The sequence below is a fragment of the Hirundo rustica genome, chromosome 3 (genome assembly GCF_015227805.2).
Source record: "Hirundo rustica isolate bHirRus1 chromosome 3, bHirRus1.pri.v3, whole genome shotgun sequence".
In the NCBI taxonomy this organism is placed as follows: Eukaryota; Metazoa; Chordata; class Aves; order Passeriformes; family Hirundinidae; genus Hirundo; species Hirundo rustica.
Genome location: NC_053452.1, coordinates 2,328,930 through 2,349,590, shown reverse-complemented (window position 1 = coordinate 2,349,590; position 20,661 = coordinate 2,328,930). Strand labels below are relative to the sequence as shown.

Here is a 20,661-nt window from a genome sequence, read left to right as displayed (position 1 = left end):
AACCAGCACGACCCAGAGAGAGAGAAAGAGAGAGAGATGTGACCAGTTAAAGGGAAACAATATATAGGTCAATTGATAGTTAAAATATAATGGGTTTTTTCTCCCCTCACTGAAATTGAAAGCCATTCTTTCATCAGGAAAAACTTAGCAAAGAACAAAAAGGAAAAAAAAAAATTAAAAATTTTTATTTAGCAGCTTTAAGCTATTAATTATCATTATCTTAAAGCAGTGCGACCACTGGGTAACAAATGCCACTCTCACGTCCAGTTCCTCATTGGCAAATTATACTGTTCCCCTTTAGTACTAAAACAGAAATCAAACCAAGATACATTTTAAAGTTGTTTGTTAAAAAGAAAGCATGATGATTGACTGAAGTAGTAAGACACCAGACAACAGCAAAAGGGTCCATCCAGGCTTTCCTTCAGCACCATGATATTGCTATCCAAACTCCTGCATCCCCACACGTTCTGCAGCAACACGGTGTGGCAACACCAGTGCAGGAGGAGATGCAATTTATCTCAGCCTGCCTTTGAACTCGTGTGCCATCAATCGGTTGCTGTCAGCAGGCTCCTTGTAAAGGAGTTTCTTGATGGGTTTCTAGTCTGTCCATCAAACAAGTTTCCAGGACTTGTTTAATTTCCTTTGCATGCACTTACATTTCTGACACTGGAGGCAGTGGCACGACTCACTTTGCTATTAAAATAGACACAGGTGAAGGGTCCTTTAGGTGAGAACTATATACAGTTACAGGTACAAATAAGTAGCTACCTCTTTAATATATCAGCTATAATTAGCTCTGTAGTGTAAGCAAAAGTGATAATGAATGAAGTCACATTTCTGTGAAATACAAAATTATCTTTAAATCTGAAAACTTTCAGCTCGGGAAGTGTATCTTTTGCAAACAGTTTGTGGTTAAAATATTGTGCTTTGAAGTAGCCACTATACACAAGAGGATGTCTAAAGAGATAGCTGACTGGTGAAAAATACTTTTAGAGAAGTAAAACTTATCAACCTAAAATGCTCATTTGCTCAGAGTTTCATTATAATCTGCAATCACACGTAATGAAGTGTTAATATTGCCACCGTGTCACTAGCATACGGCAGGAATCTAAAATAATACTTAACTTTGTATTTTTCAAACTATGCAACACTTCACATAGGGGCACTGTTAATCAGAAAGAAAGCCTGAATTTCCAAAGTTAGGAGTAAGAAATAAGTATTATATATATATCTTTATATATATATGTGTGTGTGTGTATATATCTTAAAAAAATAATCAGCAGATAGATGTTTGTCTGAACTTTGTAGCTTTCTTATCTCTAGCTCTGGTGCTAGAGGCTCTACGGAGAGACGTACCATCTAAAGGGTTAGTAAGGCCACTGCTACTCCAGTCAAACTGGACAGGTGGTAGAGATTCCTAGAGTTGAAAAGTCAGAAATCAGATTTTATAGTCAGTTCAGGTTACAACAATGCAAAGCAGTTCAAACAACAGATTCTTTAGCGTCTAAACACTAAAAAAGACAACTAAATGATCAAGCCCCAACTTTTGGGAGGTGTGTATTTTCATAATATGCACTAGAGATTCAAAGCAGATTTGTTCTACCACAGGAAATCCATTAAATTGTCAACAGCACAGATTAGGTAACTTCTAACTCAAACAGGATGTGCAAATTAACTAAAACATATGTATTGAATAACAAACCTTAAGGCATCGTTGGAAATTAAGCTATTACTTCCACGGAAGATGAGGCACTTAGCATAAAAAGTTATGTATACACAATTACAGGGCAAATTCAGAACAGTGAAAGCTGCCTGTGCATCCATGCTTTGTCTTGACCATATATATTATTTATCATCAAACAACCCCATCATTCTTTTGGTTCATTTTCCTCTTAAGAAACATAATCCCCACACAGGAGGGACAAACTATCAACACCCTCTCCACTCCACCCCCTTTAAAAAGAAAAGCCCTGAGATGATAGATGTCCTTTCACAGTTAATTCATCCTGATCTACAAACAAACCAGATTCACTAATCGGGATTGTAGCAACCTGAGGTGGCTTTGCAGCACAATTAAGTTCACTGTAAAAGGCATTTCCTCAGTGCTAGATGTTTACAGGGAGCAAAACAAAGGGAGCTGGAGATTTCTGTACTTACTTAAAGGAATGATTTTTCTAAGCAAGGCATTTACTATCTAATGTCTTAAAAAGACTTTCAGTACTGAGCATTGCCTGAACAGCATTCTCTCCGTGGAGGTTAAGAAAGTGATTCTTCACTTTTTACTTTGCTTTGGGTATGATATTACTGGCATTGAAATGATTTGCATGTAGATACAGTGTCAGCAGCGTGGAAGCTCCACCTGATGACGTAATGCTCACCATCATCAGTAGTTTGTTTAAACTCTGTCACACGTAAAATATATTAACATTAAAAGGAGTTTGTAAGGAAAAGAAAAGGAGAGTGAGTGTGACAATTAGGAGCTTTCTGCCCTGAGCAAAATTAACCCAAACTGCAACAAAGTGGCTTCCTGCCAACTCTCCTACTGAGGAAAACACCCAGGAGAATTTGTGTCAAAGGCCTGAGGACTGTGACAGAGCTGCATGGAAAAAGTGGCACCGATGGCTAGCTAAATGTTTGCCTTTAATGATGGCTTGACTTTCAGATTTGACAAGGAAAGGACAAAGGATGTGATGAATTCTTCCTAAAATGGGAAAAAACATGAGTCTGACTCCAAATCAGTAAGAATATACCAAGTGTATGAGGACTGCTCTGTGGATGAGGCCACTCTGCTGACTTCGACTGCTTTGCCCAAGAGAGGGTAAGTAAATCAGCCCTCACCTCACCAGGGTGCTGGCAAGCCCCAGTCTATACAGCAGCAAACAAAGTGAAAGGAGAAGGCAGAGGAAAAAGCAAAATTAAACAGAAAGTTTTCTGCTTCTCATTACCTCAGCCCTAAGAAAACTACACTGGGACACTTGAACACAGGCACTGAAACCTCAGCCAATGGGAAGATACCCTGCAAATGGGAATATAAAGTTTAGCCTTTCTGAAATTGTGAGGTCGTTAGGCTACTGCAATTATTATTTTAATAACATGCTTAAAGAAAAGTGCCCAATCTGGGAGAATACTGAGAAATGGAGCACACTGCTTTCACTCCTCGAGGCCTCCATCTTAGATTACTGGACCCAGCACAGGAATGAAAAATCATACTCAGCTGTCAGAGGACTACTCTGAATGTTAAGGAAGTAAGAAAGAGGAAATTAAAATGCCTGCTGGTTTTACTGCATCATATTTCACTTTGATACAAGCAAGAGATGTTTTCACACAGTAATTTTAGAATGCATTATGTAAGGGCTCTTATAATCCGAAAGAGTAAAATGTAAATGTTTGCGTCTGTGCCAATAATTACCCAAGGAAAATTAAACAAAATTTTTAAAAAATGAAGCGTTTTTCTATCTCAAAGCTGTGCAAAAAGAATAAAAGGACTTGTAATACAAATACAAGGCCAATATTTAGATGGATCCCACAAATGAACATCATATGCATTCCAGAAAAAGCTTTACATGCAAGTAACTCATACATTTCAGTGTGTATTCATTGGCAAAATCATATCAGTTCTGAAAGCTGCTCTTTTCAGACAACCCCTTTACACAGCTGCCATCTGACAGAACAGCAAGTTCTGTAGCACCTCTTACCTGCAAATCTTTCTTTCTTACTCTGTCAACAAAGCTACACACGCTCTGACACTCTTGGATCTTTCTCACACGTAGAACTGGAGAGCAGCTCCTGAAGGAGCCTTTGGCTGGTGGCCAAAAATATGGTAGTTTGCATCTGTCATTGTTAGAAAGTCCTGATGGTCTCTTATGTAATTAAAAGTGTTTTTAGAGACTGTCACCCCACGGGGTTTAATTAAGGTTCAGTCCCTAACAGGCAGCAAGTGTTAAGATGTATATTTCTATTAGAACCTGATCCCTAATTCAGTGGCTTACATGCAAGCAGATGTGCTGTAACGGGCACCTGCAGGAAAGAATCACTGGTAATTTTCTTCTCAAAAGGTCTGGGTCAGTGCAGGTTTTTATTCCAATCTAAAAGTTACTAAGTAAAACTTGGCAGGTAACCCTACCAAAGAAACATAGGGAAAGAAGAGAAGAGAATGCTTTGAAGCAATAGCAGAAGAGCAGAAATATCTGGACAACTTTTTTTTATTTTTTTCCAAAGAATCCTAAGAGAAGCAGAAAACAACAATAACCAGAAAACAGTATCAAACCAAGAGAAAGCTGTCATCATGAAGTCCAGCCAGCAACCCTTCAGACAAACACTGGAAAGGATTTTGCACGCACTGCCTGAAGACTTGGCTGTGACATAGAAACCCACTAGAGCTGTCCAAAAGAGAAGAAGGCAGCACCTGTCTTGGGTCTCACAATCAAAGGGTGCCTATCTCAGCAGCCACTCCTTACACCTGATGTGCCTTGACAGAGCCTTTCAGCCCTGGGAAGTCTTTGAGGCACCGTGCTTAGATCAAGCCAACAGTAATCAGGGGATTATTTCATATTCTGTTTACTGCCTTACAGTTATGAGCACAGAGGAACAGAGAAGTAAACCCCTCAATTGTCAAGATAAACAACAGATTAAAGAAGAATTTAGATGCTCCCTTCAAATATAAAAGAGAATGACTCTACAAAAATCATCTTTATACGATAAACTAACGTGACAAACCAGTCAGCAACTTGCTTGAGAACTCAATTTCAAAATCCTTGTCCATATAGCTTAAATGTCTCAGATGGAAATTTGTCCACTCTATTTCCACAGCCTAACTCAATGAGACCCACTGCAGGGAATGAAGGCAAAACATTCAGAGCTTATAACTAGGAAGAAACACTGCAGCTCATTTGCTGCCTTTTAGTTCATTCTATTAGCTCTAAAATTCTCCATTTTAAATCTCTGCATTCTTTTGTCTGTTGGTCTACAACAAAAACATCTAGGAGGCATTTCTGCATTTCTACAGATGTTCTTTCCAGTATTACTTTTGCCTCATCAGTCCTCCAAAGTCATACACACACATGCACAGACACTGATCTGTACATAAGCGCCATAAATGCCAGCCCTCAAACTGAGGAGAACTTTTCCTTGAGCAAAGAACAAGAATCCATCAACCAGAGCCTCTCCTTCCAAGGAGACTGTCAATACTCTGAAGTTTCTGAAAATGGGGATGAATCATCATTCTGAGAATGGAGGAATTTAGAAGTTTAACTAAATAATTACACATTAAGCAGGTACACTTAAGAAATACTTGAATTACTGCACCTAAATCACTTGCATTTCAAAGAAGTTTCAGAATAAGAATAATTTTAGAGTAAGAAGTCTCAGAGTCCACTAAAAGTGCCTGCATTTCCACTGAACATTTTAACAATGTTTGTAGCATAGTTCCTAACGGAATGTTTGGGCACATCATCTTATTACCAAGACAATCTGCAATATTCTGAAAGAGCCATTTGCACAATGTGATGCGAAACTGGATTTTCCCCAAAGGAAACAGAAGCCACCAATCATTGACAGAAGATGAGACCAAGAAAGAAAGGAGGTCTCTGAGGTGAAGAATTGATCGTTCATGCCCTGAAACTTTTGGAATGTCGTCTAACTGTAGCCTCCTGGAGCTCTGAATGGTTACAATCCCTAACCCATCTCTTCCTCAAAAGCTCATTTTAGTATTTGTCTGTTTGGAAAAGCTAACCTAAGGCCAACAGTGCAGACAGAAGCTTCTCAGATGTATTCATGGACCACAACTACTGAACAGAGATGGCCTTGGCAGAACAAGCTGTGGGACAAGATTATCAAACTGTGACAAGTAACGGGAAATTCTGTAGCAGGAATTCATAATTACAGAAAAAGAGAGACTTAGGTAAGAGGAGTTTCTTATTTTCAGCACCACGACTGTCAAGCAACCGAGAAAATGGCACTTGTCACAGATGTTGCTACTTCAAGCCCTCTCAGCTCTCTACACTGCTCAGTGTATAGCTTAATTCATGTTTTCTCCTCTGTAAAAAAGGGTCCATCGAATGCTGCAAAAAGACCGTGAAAATTTCCTGCTTTCTTACCACACAGTAGATTTCTTCAGGTCAGACTGTTGGCAGCAATCACTATTGTTACACCTTTTCTTATATCCAGTTCAGCTGCTCAGTTCCACTACATACGAGGACTGCAAGAACATCACTACAGTCACAAGTACCTACTGCTAAGGTTAGGTGTAGTCCAAGAATAATTCTTTCTGGAAATGCCTTCAATCAGAATCACGAGCATGGCAGGGAACTGAAGATGCTGGGTGGATTAAACAAGACCTGCACTGAGGGAGGGCACAGCTGAGTCTCTGAATATGTACTGAGCATCACTGAAATGACACTGAAAATGAAATATCTCTGCATATCCCATTAGCTTGTTGACAACCACGCATTCAAGTGCTCTCCTAATATCCTTACATCGAAACAACAACAACAGAGAATTTGTGAAATTCAAAAGCTCACTCCTAAACTCCTCTGAATTCATTTTGTGTCAGACTTTAAAGCCAGAGAAGCCAGCAAAACAACTGTGTGTAACAGATAATTCAATAAAATCTGGCACAAAGGGCCAAGAGAATTCATGCAGACATGAATGCTTGTAATGACCACACCCAAAATCTCTCTTGGGGCAGCTGGGCTGCTTTTCACGACACTCTGAAGAAGTCAGAAAGGGCAAAAGGAAATGAACAAGAACAGTATAAATGTAAATAGAATAATTCAGAAAACCAAGGGCTAACCAACACCTAGAACAACAAGCTCCAGGATAAGCAAAGATGAAGAACCTTAGCCAGAGGTCAGATGAGTCTAACATTACACAAAATCTGTCTCACTGCCCGCTGCCCTTGAGAGCAAACTGCTGTGTGACAATAAAGACCATCAGGACTCTGAAATGGTGGCCACCAACCGCTACAGCCTCACCACAGGGACTCTCAGTCACACATGAAAAGCAGATCCAAGAGCAGGACTTCAATCTGACACAACCAACACCTGCCTTTTACACACTGGTGTCTTTGAACACACCATCTAGGTATTTTAAACTTAAAGAAAGAGACAAGGCATCACATTATTTCCCTCATTCTCTCTTTTCCCCTCCTCACCCTTCTCTGTTTTTTTACCTGGAACTGATCAGATGCACATGTGTTCATCTCTGGTGATACAGGAGGTGTCTGTCCTATAGAAGCTATTTTTTCTGCTGCAGATATTGGTTTCAAAGGTTCCTTGGTAGGTTCTAACATACCCTGAACGAACAAACAAACAAATAATCTAATTAAAAAAAAAAAAAAATTAGTTGAACACACACAGGCACATGCACTTACAGACATTTCAAGAACTGCAGATACCAAAAACTAGAACACACTACTAGCTAGTGCTACCCTCAGCTAAGGGCTTGGGGGTCACCATGTATCTCTGGGACACTTTCACTGTGTCCTGAGGGGCAGGAGTAGATGGAGCAGGGGAAAATCATCCGGAGTCCTTAGGCCTAAAAAACATCTTAGAGCCAGTAACAGAAACCTAAGTGTTGAGCTGGAGCTTGCTTTCAACTTTCAGGAATGTAATTTAAGCTGGAGAAAACAGTTACTTGATAAGGTGATGTCTTCTCCTCCCAATTGTGTGTGGACTATTCCAGAAATATCAAATGACCCATCACAAAAGTACAAGTGCATTAATTCCATTTCAACAATTAAGTAATCCACAAGAAACAAATCAAATTATCAGTTTTCAGAATGATACCAAGAATGATAATTACTGAGAGATGGTAATAAACGCATTAAGAAGCATTAAGAAAATAAACTTACATTTTCAATTTTAAGCAAACGTTTCAAATACAGATAGTATTTTGAAAAATGTCTGAAATCCGATATTGAAAAAAACTGAGGCTGAGAAGATCTACAGAAAGCCCAAAGTTTGCAACGAGACATGCCAACCACCCGAGAACAATGAGAAACCCCCAAAATAAAAGTGTGGGATTTGCAACTGCAGCATTTTAAGCTATTTTCAGGGAGTCACTTGTCAAAATCAGCTGTCCCAAAAATGTTTCTACACCATATTAGGGGAGTTTTGAATTTACCCACCAGTTAAATAATTTCTTTTGGACAACAGAGAAACACAGAAAGCAATGTGGCAACAGAAAGTAACAAGCCACTTTATTCCTACCATTACTGCTATCCAGCTTATTGTGTGCAAAAGTATATAAAAAATTTAGGAGATAATTAATCAGCAACAACAATCTATGGCAAAAATAATTCTGTGTGTTGCCAACATAGTCATGCTCACAAACAGAATGAAAATAGCAATATCTCTGAGTTGTTTTAGCTATCTGTATCTGACCTTGATGCAACAGAAAACTGTAGATGTCACTCTAGAAAATTAACCTACGTAATTAAATCAGTTTAACATAAACCAAAGAAAACTGGTTTTTTACTATTTCATTTGTGGAGGATCATATGAAAACATAGGTGTGTTTGTATGTGTGTATACGTATACATGCACTGTTTTTTGAGAAAAAAAAAGAACATTTATTCACTCAGACCAGCAAAAATCACAAACCTTATCTTCTCCCTGTTTTTACCGAATACTTCCTTCACTTAAAATCAAGTATCTGCTCGCACACATAATGAAAATGATTTATTTGGTAATTCTTTTCTAGCATTTCTACTGGTGCCTCAGCCATAACTGTACTTACAAAAATACCTTTCAGCACACTCTGTGTTTAATGTCAGTTAATATTTTTCATTATATGATGTTGTTGGAACCATAACAAAAAAAAAAATACTAAAAAAAAGCTTACCAGTCCTGCTGCATACATGGGTACTATAACAGGCTGCTTCTTGTTGCCTGTAAAGAGCTGATAAAACAACAACAACAACAAAGAATTTACTTGAGAGTTTCTACGTCAGTGGTGGAAATGTTTTTCAATGCTACATAACATAAATACTACGTTAATTATAACACAATGGTCAAAAACTAATGCAATTTTTTTTTTGTATTAACAGGGCTCACAAAAGGTTGCCAGGTGGTCTGTCATGAACAACCATGCTCTGTGCAACTATGCAATTAGGAGAAGGCATTCACACACAACACTTCCATCTGATTCTACACATGAAGCAGCTCCGTTATTTAGCAAGGCAGTTCCACTGGCAGACTCACAATATTTCTTGTGTCGATTCCCAGGGAGCACAAAAGCTTTTTGTTGCTGTGGGAGCCACCCCACTGGTATCTCAGTCCGTACGCATCGTGGATGTCCTGCAGCTCCGTCCACACGTCCAGCAGCTCCCTGCACAGCCCAGCAATAAATCAAGTTATCACTGAGAAAAACAGCTTGGCAGCCTTGAATATTTATTCTGCGACTTATTATACATTCCAATTAAACTTATGGCCAGGCACAATACCCAGGGGAACTCGAAGTGCACAATTATAGTTCCGACTTCTTACTGGAAAATGATGTCCCCCAAGCCTGCTTAGACTTCATCATCACATAAATAACTATAGCACTTTATAGCAAGTGTAACTAATAAGACATATTTGGTGAATTCAGAGACATCATTGAAAAGAAGATGATAGGCTGCTGAGTTGCTAAGTGAAGTACTCCTGGTGTATGAAGTCACTGAAAACAAGCATTCTGACAGACAGCTAATTTTCACTCGACGGCTCCTCAAAATGCTTGAAGCAAACACCTCATTTTAAATTACTGCCACTTGTGGTACAAGTTCATTCTATATTTGTTGCACTGTGGTTTCTTACCCAGTACTTCCTAAGGTCTCCTCAGTTGTTATCTGCTTTTCACCTGCTTCCAAAAAATGATTCAAGGAACTTATTTCTTCTTCAATTTCAGCAACAGGCATGGAAGGAAAACAGACTTCAAATACTCGTTCCAGACGACTTAGCAATGTTGTCTATACCAAAGAGAAAATATTTATGTCAAGTTTTGCTAACTGCTATAAAGATAAGTCCAATATTACAGCAAGATGGAAAAGAACTTATAGCTAACACAAGATTACACTTATCACAAAATATTAACTGTCAGAGGACCACAAGACTCTTTAAACACCAAATTCAGGCAGCTAGCTACTAAAAAACAGAAAGGATCTTGCTCAAAGTCACTCTGTTAGAAATTAGCAGAAAATGTACTCAACAAGATTTATGCTATGTAAGGATAATGTATAAACAGCATATATTGGAACAGATGGCTTCCAGACATTTTAATTCCAAAGCATGCACTGGGCCTTGGCAGGTGGATCTAACACGAAAAACGAAACAAAAGTCAAACAATCTCCTGCCCTCACTAAAACAAAAATCTCCCCCCCTCCTTTTTTTTTTTTTTTTTTTTTTCCTGACAAGTATAGTATGCTGCCTTCTTTTCAAGTTCTTCCCTCTTTTGTCTTTTGTATTTCCATACAGACAGGATTTCAACTTCTTGTAGCTCTGTTAATTGGTCTTGGACATCAGATGTACTAATGATACGGAATTTTTTTCCCCCCAGTTCAACCCATTAAAAACAGGTAAGCATCAAGCTTTTATTATTTATTAAAACACCAACTTCAAGGTATGCTTGTAAAAATTAAAGCCTTTTTTAATCACTTCTGCCAGAAACACCTGACTCTCTTTTCTTTGCTAAGGAAAGGAGGCACAAGCCTGGCATTCGGTGCAGCGTTTCCACCTTTCTAGTTCAGTGTTCCTCAACAACAACTTTCCCAGTCCTCTGCTGCAACACACACAGGGCAGCATCCAGCAGCTCCAGCACCTGCTTTTCTACTGGGGAGAATGGAAAAGAAACAGAGTAGGTGGAAATCCCAGGAGCATCCCACGGCCTGTGCTGTTTTAGCTGTGCCAGCAGAGCCCTCCTGTGGAGATGCAGCATATTCCAGCAACAATGTTGAATTTAAACACATAAGACTCAAAACAGAGGGTTTTTTTGTTACAACTGAGATGATTCGAAGTCCAGAAAAGCAAGGCTGTAGGAGGAATTTACCTATTTTAGTTAGGCCAATCGATACAGCTGGGATAAAGCTTCATGCGGCAAAATATCTGCTTCCCAATTCCAAGAGTTACCTACAACATTTCTCATTTCACCTTTTAGCTGAAAATTTGCCTTGTCTCTCATCTCAACTAAGCAACTCATTGACCATGTACACCAGCAAACATACCAGAGGTAAACACGTTATCAGGATATCTGGGTTCTGTATTGGAGCTGGGATGATGAGTCAGGAATTGGGATTGAGTCTGTCCAGACTATTCTTCCTATTCAGCCACTAACTGCAAAAACCAGGAAAATGAACTGGCTCAGAGCATCAGCTCTTCAGTTTCTCTACCTGAGAAAGAAATGCCTGACAGGGACAGCCACCAGGTACAGTCACCTGCAAACCATCATGTAAAAACGTGCAAAGATCTGAATTCAGAGCATACCTGACTCACCCTTTTTTCTTCCTTCTTCATTACCTCTCAGGTAAATTCTGACCATAATGAGCCATGTTCTACAGTATATAATTTTCCTTTCAGTCATCTCTCAACGCTCAGTCATTCTGCCTATACACTGAGTTGCAATACTTGCAGGCTGTTTTGTGTCTGTTGACCAGAACTGAGACACTAACTTACACTTTTAGGAAGTAAAATGAAACAGTATTCCAGATTCTAGCCTAGTGCTCCAGCACACAAAAGCATACTCTGCTTCAATTTCAAACCTTAACTTTGCCTACAATTTATCACCTCCCGTGATCCCACATCAACAGGTGATGCTTTCTTCATTTCTGTAATACAGCAAGAGTACATATCCCCAGGGAAAAGCAAGAGGCAGATGAATGGCACTGGATCATGGAAACAGCAAGGCATCACATTTCTTGAAAAGGATCAACATTTGAGAACATGCTAGTGACTAAAAATATGCTTGCTTAGGTAAGGAAAGAATTAACACAACATCTCTAAGAACCAAGCAGCATCTCAGTCAGTGTCACATTTCAAATTTGAGTTTAAGAATCGTGCCAAAATTTCAGGAACAGTTTAACTATAGCGTTCTTTACACTTCCTGTCATCTTTTCTAAATTTCCAGCAATGCTTAGCCCTTATTTCTATATGACAAAGACTGGTTTCCATAGCAAACCACAGCAATTAATTCTGTATGTGCAAATGGACAAAGGGATGAGTGCACAAACACACATCTCCAGGCAGTGGCAATGGAAGCAGCTGAACTTGTTCTTCTAATTGGTGATGAAATCCTGTGGTCACAGCTTCCAGGTATAAAGGGCATCACCGAGATTTTAAAGCAGTTGTAAATGTCCACCTCCTACAAACTTTAATCTATTATTGCATAAATCAGACTGCAAGAAAATACTGTGTATGGCCAGAAGTAATGTCATGTCTTTCTGAAAAAAAAAAAAAAAGGCAGAAAACCAAGAACTTTTATCAACTTTTCATGTGACTAAAAGTATTTGATACCTGATTTTCTCCACGGCCATTTGAAAAGAATAATTCTTGAAGGCACTTACAGAAGATGTCAAAAGGCTATAGCTGCCATTAAACATTAACTGCGATTCTCCAACCAGTTGATAAATAAATAAATGAATTTATTGATAAATTGAAAGCTCCATCGTTTCTGCAAAGGCATAGAAGATACGTGGCAATCACCGCCAGAACAAAAGAAAATGTCAGAGATATTTTTAAATAAGCATAACCACAGGATTAGAATTTATCTCTGTGGCAATTAAACAGGGGGCAAGATCCATCCCTCAGAGCTGAAAGCCCAAAGCACTCGGTTTACACCATTTGTTTTTTTCTTTTTCTCCGCCACAAGGCCACAGAATCCATTATCTCCCTCGGCACAGCGATCCTTCACTGTTCACCCAGCACACCAAATCCTCCCCAGCTGCCCCCACGTGAACCCAACAGTGACAGGTCACTGCCTTTCTTCAGAGCCATGAAAAGAGCAGATAATAAAATCTGCCATAGAAACAGCCCCACTACACAAACAGCGGACACAAGTGGCAGTTTTCACCATATGACTGCTGCAATGCTTCTGTGGGGGAAGTTTTGGGGAACTCTTGAGTGCAAGAGTGGAAAATAAAAAACAGCCTTGGTTCTCTCCACAGTTCTGATCACTGGCCAGTGGAGCAGACACCAGAACTCATCCAGGGGAGCTCCCCTTCAAAGAGTGAAGTGGCACTTTGTCCTCCCACCCTCTCCTCTCTCCACAGAGGGAGGGCACAGCCCCATTTTTTAACACAAGTCCTTATTTTCCCTTAGGAAATCTTCTACATCCCACAGCAACTCTGCTAAAAAAAATCCCCTTCGTCAACATAAAATGAGGACTCAGATTTTTTTTAAAAAATAATTTAAGGAATTAAAGAAGGCAATGTTAGTCCCAAGCCAATTTTTAAAGAGTAACTAGAGAAGTTCTGAGCTCAGCTGCAAAGCAAAGCTGAAAATGTAGTGGCTTAAGGAAAACAAACAAAAAAAAGGTTAAGACTTCTCTGCTCTTTCTATTGCTTGATCTGAGAGAGTTAGAAACTGCAGGGAAGTTCAGGCTAGAAATGTGAAGCTGTCTCTCTCCTTCCTGCTGGAAGCTTCACCATTTATTCTCCCTCAGCTGAAGAATGCATCAAATATTGCATCTTCCATGCAGGCAAAGTACAGTTTAAGAGGGTTTTTTTGTGACTACACAGAAGTCACCGGCCATTTCAGTTTGTCACGTTGTTATTATCTATGGTCTTGTACTAACTTTTCAGTCAGACTCTGAGAGGAAGTACGGCAGATGACATTTACGTGTACAAAATGGGAAATAATTTTGTCCTGGGATACATAAATAGCAATGCTAAAACAAACCCCTCTCAAACTATTTTCTTTTGTAAGATTCCCCCTCAGTCAGTCTATTCTGAAAAACAGCAATCATGGGCTACTTTCAATAGTCTGATTTTTACTGTTATTCTGCTGCAAATCCTTCAGAACTGTGCTGCACACTTAAAACCCCCGAACTTTTCCAGAAAGGTATATTTACATAACTAACCAATACTATTTTAATTTACCTCACTAAACTGAGGGGCTGAAGTCTTTATGGTCATAATTACTTTTTTTTCCGAAAGGGTGATCATTGCCCAAGATGGAGCAGACTCCAAATGACAGTGATCCCAGGGTTTTCTTTGTCTCGGTGCATTTTTGTGGCTTAGTAACTGTGCCTCGCCCACGCTGATTAATCTGAAGAGGCAGAGCCTTCGAGCACAGCCTCTCTAATAACTGGAGAACCTTAAAACCCACTTGGAGGACTGTTCACCTTTTCCTTCATCCCTTTCCAGGATTTGTTAACTCTCAGCTAAATCAGGTAAGGTCTGGCCTTCCCAGCCAAGCCCTTCTTTAGCTCCTGTTCCTCTGGAGATGCCCATGCTCCTTGCACACAGGCAGGCACAGCCACATTCCCCACCCACACGATTACCATGGATTATTACTGCTCCTGTGCCTCGCTGCTGAATCCTATATATATAATCTTAATGCAGCAGAGTAACCCCCTCAGCTGACTAATGTTCAGCACTACCTCATGGAAAAAGCTGTGCTACAGGCCTTAGATTCATCACAAACATAGCCTGGTAGCGTGCAATGTGACCGCATGAAAGGGACTAATGCACCAGCAGGTTTGCTCAAGACTGGTTGGATCGACCAGTTCACCCACGTCTGCATCCTAAATCTGTTCATGAACACAAAGGCACGTCTCTAATGCAAACTGCAGCCATTCCATCCTTTCTGCAGAAGAGAGAAACTAAATGGATTAAGGTATATGTGGCATTAATACGAGTTCTGGTAGTAATATGAGTGTACATCTGTGTGCAGGACTCAGAGAGCCTGACACCAAAGGCGAGGAAGAAAAGACCTTTGTGATCTTTGTGCCACTGCATAAGGTCATTTTTGTGAACTTCACTCCCCTTAGTTTCATCCTTTATATTGTATATTTTCTAATAAAAACTGGATGAAATAGTTGAATTGATGTAAAGCCCATTTTTAATTAAAGATGATACCAAACCCAGAGTCTTTGAACAGTTTGCCCATTGTACCATGCATCGTGCAATCAAGATTGCATTCAGAAAGCAAAATATTTTACTGCCATCTCCATATTCAGAATACACAAACTGAGAAACTGAAAGGAAAATACACGGAGACCTTTTCAATGGAAACTTGAGCTACTGATAAATAACTTTGCTTTCAAGCAGCGTTCTGATGGATGAAAATTGCTGTATACATCATTTCCACATCTAAACATCAGTGCTGCTGGCTAAGGATTCTTTTCAATTTTCTGCTTTTGCAAAGAATTCCATTAGGATCATTCTGTTTACAAACCATTCAGGATTCTTTCACCACTACACTACAGTGACTCTCCCAGCCTCACCATCACTGATCAAGTGTATTCAGGATCTTGTAAACGATCCCAGCTCACCTTTAGCCTAAGCTGAGATCTCAATTTTCCCATCTATCTCAAGTGTCTAACACATGCAGTATTTCTCCCTTGTACACAGCCTGCTGCCTTTGTGTTGCTACAGCAAGAGCTTTTTAGATCTGCCAGCAATATATAGATGCAAGTGATCCCCTCCTCCCTATCCTTGAGGCTGGGTAATAAAAACTTTGTTCTCTTCCCTCTCACCAGATTTATCTTGCCTGCCAGTATTTCTGCTTTTGCATCGAACAGCTGCAGAACTAAGTTTAATATATGGCAAACAGAAGATTGGCAACCACTTTAAAATGCCACATTTTGTGTTTTGACCTCAGTGACACGCTCTTAAATGACAGCAAGGAAGCTGGTCAAAATCTGAGTTTAATTTTACTAAGATTCTGCACTCAGGACTGTCTGCTGGCTCACTCTGACTCATTAGTTAATCTCTATTTCTAACAGCAATTTGGCAACCTGTGGCTCAATGGATTATAAACAGAATTACTATTTCATCTTAAAATAAGTAGTTGTTGGGTTTTTTGTTTGTTTGTTTGTTTTTTTTTAATGTAAGAATTTTTTTTAATGGATCCTTCCAAAGCTTAAAGCACTTACAAAATAACTACTGTTTTTAAGAGTTAACTCAAAAACAAATGTAGCAATTGACATTGCATGGCTAAGGAAACTATTGCAGCAGAGAAAACACGTCCAGCTCAACTTCCTCTCCAGTTTATTTGTGTAAAACATTCTCTCAGCTGTACTTCCTCACTGGCAGAGGAGGGAGAACATCACTTTAGATCTAAACAGTCACAACTGACTGTAGCATAAAGAGAAGGAATGAAAAAACTTGAAGTATTAAAACTTGCTTTACAATCTAATCAAACTACTGTGTAACTTCATGGCAGACTTTAAGTAAGGAACTTCCAATTGAACTTGACTTTTATCTTTTGTTAAGGCAGACTTGGGGAGGGAAAGCTTCATTTTCCTCTAAGGGTTCTGTTTTTATAAACATCAACATTCAGAAGTGTTTTCTATTTGAAAGCCATCATAAAACTACAGAAAACTTGAAGTGAAAATAACTATTTGAAACCTTCAGACTATCCCCTAGAATTAATTAATTACTAGAAAAAAGGGATGATTTACTTGAATCATCTCCCCACCACATTTCTTTCTCAGATTCTGGACAGTCTTTCAAGTGGCAAGAGAAACAATTGAGATTAACTGCACTAATGACCTTAGTACTGGCCAATTTGATGAGTGAACAGGTAACAGCAGATTTGTGCTTTCAACTTAAGAAATGGACCAACACATTCAGGTGGTAAAGCAAGGTCTTGCACAGACACAAAAATCCACCTACAGGTTTACTTGGGAACCCTTTTTTTTTTTTTTTTTGGCTGGTGAAATCTCTTTTGAGGTTTGGAGAACAGCAAGCAGGAGGAGTAAGGACCTGAGGCTCACAGCTTCTGACGTGACAAGAAATCAGCGGTAAGTCCCAAAAGCTCCATTCCATTTGCTGACGCTGGCAGAGCTCCAGCTGGCACAAGCTTCTGAAATGCCATTTCACCTGTCACTGGTAGGAAAAGGGAAGAGGCAGGGCTGCCACCGAGCAAGGCCCTGAAAGAAAGGACTTACCTCATTTCCTTTCATTGCCAGAGAAGATCCAAACCTTTCAGACACATATTACCACTAACATCCTTTACTGCTGGTGTTGCTGCACGCTTCAAAAGGACAGAGCGCACTCTAAACTACTCATATGGAATGACGTGAATAAAAAGAAGCTTTGAAGAAAATTCTCAACTCAAATCGTTGTTCTGAATTATGTAAAAGTATTATTAAATGCTTAACAAAAAAAAAAAAAAAGTCTTTGTATGAATAGCCACAGATCTCAAAATGACTGTTAAAAAGGCTTAGGAAGTAACTAATTAGGAATTAATGAATACTTAGCAACGAAAGCAAAAAACATAGGAGAGGAGGTACGAAGTAAACCTATTTACTTCCCCCTCCTGGAAACTTCTAATTAGAAATAGCAGCAGTTTATACAAATCACCAGCCCTCTGTTTGTGATGTTGCTATACTGTGCAGCATCCCATGATTAATACCTAACAGAGATTTATTTTTAAAGAACTTTTAAAGAGTTAACTTCCCAGGAGTTTGAATCCCCAAGACGGAATTCCCCAGCTTGTGTTTTATCATGCTGTCTGCTCTAAGTGAATTACTGCAGCTATTTACAAATCAAATCACCATTTTTAATCAGATTTTGAAAACATTGATAGAGAATGGTGATGGAAAATTTTGGGAACCAGTAATCCCAGCTTCCGGTCACATCATTAATTTTACAAAAAGGCAACAGAGTGCCTCCCCAAAAGGCAGTAAACAATGAAACAAAAGGAAAAACGATCACAGGCTCTGAAACGTTCATGTCGGCTTATTCTTTTGATCAATTCACGTAAAGATCACATGTAATCATCCAAACAAATTCCTACAAGTTCCAGCACACCCTGCTCGTTTGTCTGTGGGAAGTAACAGCGCTGCAAAGATCTGCAAGATCCAAGCACAGCATAATGTTTCCTATCAGCCCGTCTCACACAGCACATTAAATCTCTCCTAAAAGGCAAACAAGGACTATTCAAATATTTGTTGTTCGCAGAAGCAGGAACCAGAGAGAGCTGTAAGCATAAGAGCAGAACAAGAGCGAGGAAAACCAAACAAAGCCTTACCTGAACTGAAGGTGACAGCTCTTGGGATTGCTTACTGATAGTCCCCTGGCAAGATGCTAAAGCAACACTGTCAGTCTCGTGTAGCACTGGGCCATCACTCCCGGCGGACACGTCTGTCCTATGTGACTGCCACGTCTCTTTTCTGTGATGAGATTCACCGGCCTGCTCATCTCCAAAGGCAGCCCAAGAACAGCTGTCTTTTTGTTCATCTCCAAAAGCATTCCAGTCTGCAGCCTGGTTACAACCTGCTGAACTGAAGTCCGCAAAGTCGTCCGAGTCCTGGAAAGCGACGCTCTCATCTTGAGGTTTTGGCACTGAATCAAAGTCCCCAAATTCAGTATCATCACCATTTTCTACCTCAGTAGTACGCTGGAAGTCTAGTCCAGAAGTTTTACTGGTAGCATCACATTCTAAAGTGTCAGCAGCCTGATTTAGTTCAGCTTGGTCCAAATTTGCTGGTTGCTGAGAAAAAGTACACGTGTCCCTGAATTCACCAAATTCCTCCTTAGGTTCGCCAGTATGTGCAGGCTGTTCAGAAGTTCTTTCTGAATCTAGAGCGTCTTGAGCATTCCTGAAGGTGGGAGATGCACTGCTGACTGAACCAAAGTCCCCAAACACATCATCATGTTTGTCACTGCAAGCTAAAGCTTCAGTGCTGCTTCCACCATTCTTGAGATCTTCGGAACCGCCCAGCTTTTCTCCTGCAGGATCACAGCTTAGGCTTTGGATCTTATCAACCTTGATGTCCGCTGCTTTTGAAGAATCCTCAGGCATTCTAAAATCTTTGCCATTCTCTATATGATGCTGTCTTCTCCTCCCACTGTGCTCTCCACTCTCTGTAGTACATATTGAACTTCCAGTTGTTTGAGACGTACTAGAAATTGCAAATTCCAGTGCTGAGGGACCCTGTTCACAGCTAATTTCTGAAATGCAAACCTCCTCTTCGCTATGGGTTACTCTGTTTATTCTGTTGTTCTCCTGAATGCTCACTGAGTCTCTTTCATTAAGAACACTGCATATTGTAGGCCCTGTTCCCTCTAAATGGATTGGGGTTCTGTTTGAGAAAGTAGCAAAATCTGCAACATCTTCACCTGAGCTGGGCATTGAGTTCAAATTTTGCTCAGTACCACGGGTGCTAACAGTTTTCAGTCCCTTTGAGTCACCAATACTGTCTAGATCTTCTGTTCCCTGAGGATTTACAGGGTCTGATGCTGCAAATCCGTTTGTTAGAATCTCTAGACATGGAAGCTTCTCACCATTACAAGCATCTATTTGCTCATCCTGGCTCTCGACTGTTACACCAGTTCTAACCACATGAGAAGAAAAACCCTCTGATTTTCCAGTGTTGTCTCTTTGTTCCCCCCTTCTGTTTACATCTTCTAAAGCAGCACCTGAAGTTCTAAACTTAGATTTTTCTTTGATAGTACTAGTGGCTGACATATCAGAAAGCTCCTTCGTATGAGTAGGAAGCTCTGCAATGCAGTCTTTATCTTTACCATTTTTAACAGATGTGAAAGTTGCAATGCTGGCTACGTTGTCAGAATAATCACAGAGTGGGATGAAATGATTTGTGGGTATAAACTCTTCCTTTGGATGACTGTAGTCCGGAGTATCAAAATCAGCAAAAGCCACGCCAGCGGTGCTCACGCCAGAAAATCCTCCAAACTCATCTTCATCGTCATCATCAGCTCCATTGTCAAGTGGTGGAGGGGAGGAGGAGTACATTCGAATAATGTCTGGTTCCATTGTTTGGTTCTGCTTCAACATTAATGTATTTCTGTGCAAGGGGAAAACAGAGCTTTATTAGAACTTGGCTAGCTTTCGTGTTCTGAAGTATTTCATTTTTGCAGTATCATGCCTCATTTTTTAAGTGCGTATATGGGTCAATATCTGTATTAAGATATCAGAAAGAAACATCCCCCAAACCCATTTGTTTTGCAAGTGACAAAGAATCTATTGGGACAGTTCCTCTATCTACTACACGATCAAACTGTCAGCAGACAGCGCTGAAATGATCCTCTTGAGCTGCTGTGCAACAAACTGGCATAACTAAATTCAGTTTTTCTCATCAGTTCTCTACCTGCCATCAGCAGCAGTTCACAAAACTGCCAGTGACCCTGGTCTGTGTTTTGCCACACTCCTTCGTGCGCTCAGGCCATCCACATAAGGGACCTTCACCAGCATCAAAGACTTCAAAAAGAGTTTCCATAAGCTCTGAAATTGTGAAGGCGTGGAGGAAGGAACTGCTGGTAAAACCACTGGCTAGGATCTGCTGCCCTACTGTTTAAGTCTCTTTCTACCAGTCCATAGGTTTCTGTTTGGTTGCCCTGTCCTCTGAATTTCCACAAAACCAAGATGTTGCCTCCAGAGCTGCTGCCACCAGCCTGCCTCTGACTTGGGAGCCAGCTGAGAAACGCCATCATGATGCCAAACACACTTCATCAAAACTTCTTCTCAAAAGGAGAGCTGAGCACGATTATTCACAAAATATTTA

At 40.0% G+C, this 20,661-nt stretch overlaps 1 protein-coding gene across 4 annotated transcripts in view; it reads right to left on the bottom strand.

The window, feature by feature from the left end:
- AFTPH (aftiphilin) overlaps positions 1–20,661 on the bottom strand; it is a 40,417-nt gene that overhangs the window by 11,302 nt on the left and 8,454 nt on the right. For all 4 annotated transcript variants that reach the window (XM_040058599.2, XM_040058600.2, XM_040058598.2 and 1 more), the window contains exons 2-7: positions 18,168–19,944; positions 9,795–9,946; positions 9,201–9,327; positions 8,842–8,898; positions 7,169–7,291; positions 1,357–1,417 (exon numbers count right to left, since the gene is read on the bottom strand). In XM_040058599.2, the coding sequence (XP_039914533.1) occupies positions 1,357–1,417; positions 7,169–7,291; positions 8,842–8,898; positions 9,201–9,327; positions 9,795–9,946; positions 18,168–19,934 (2,287 nt within the window). In that variant the 5' untranslated portion in view covers positions 19,935–19,944. The remainder of the gene's footprint in view (positions 1–1,356; positions 1,418–7,168; positions 7,292–8,841; positions 8,899–9,200; positions 9,328–9,794; positions 9,947–18,167; positions 19,945–20,661) is intronic.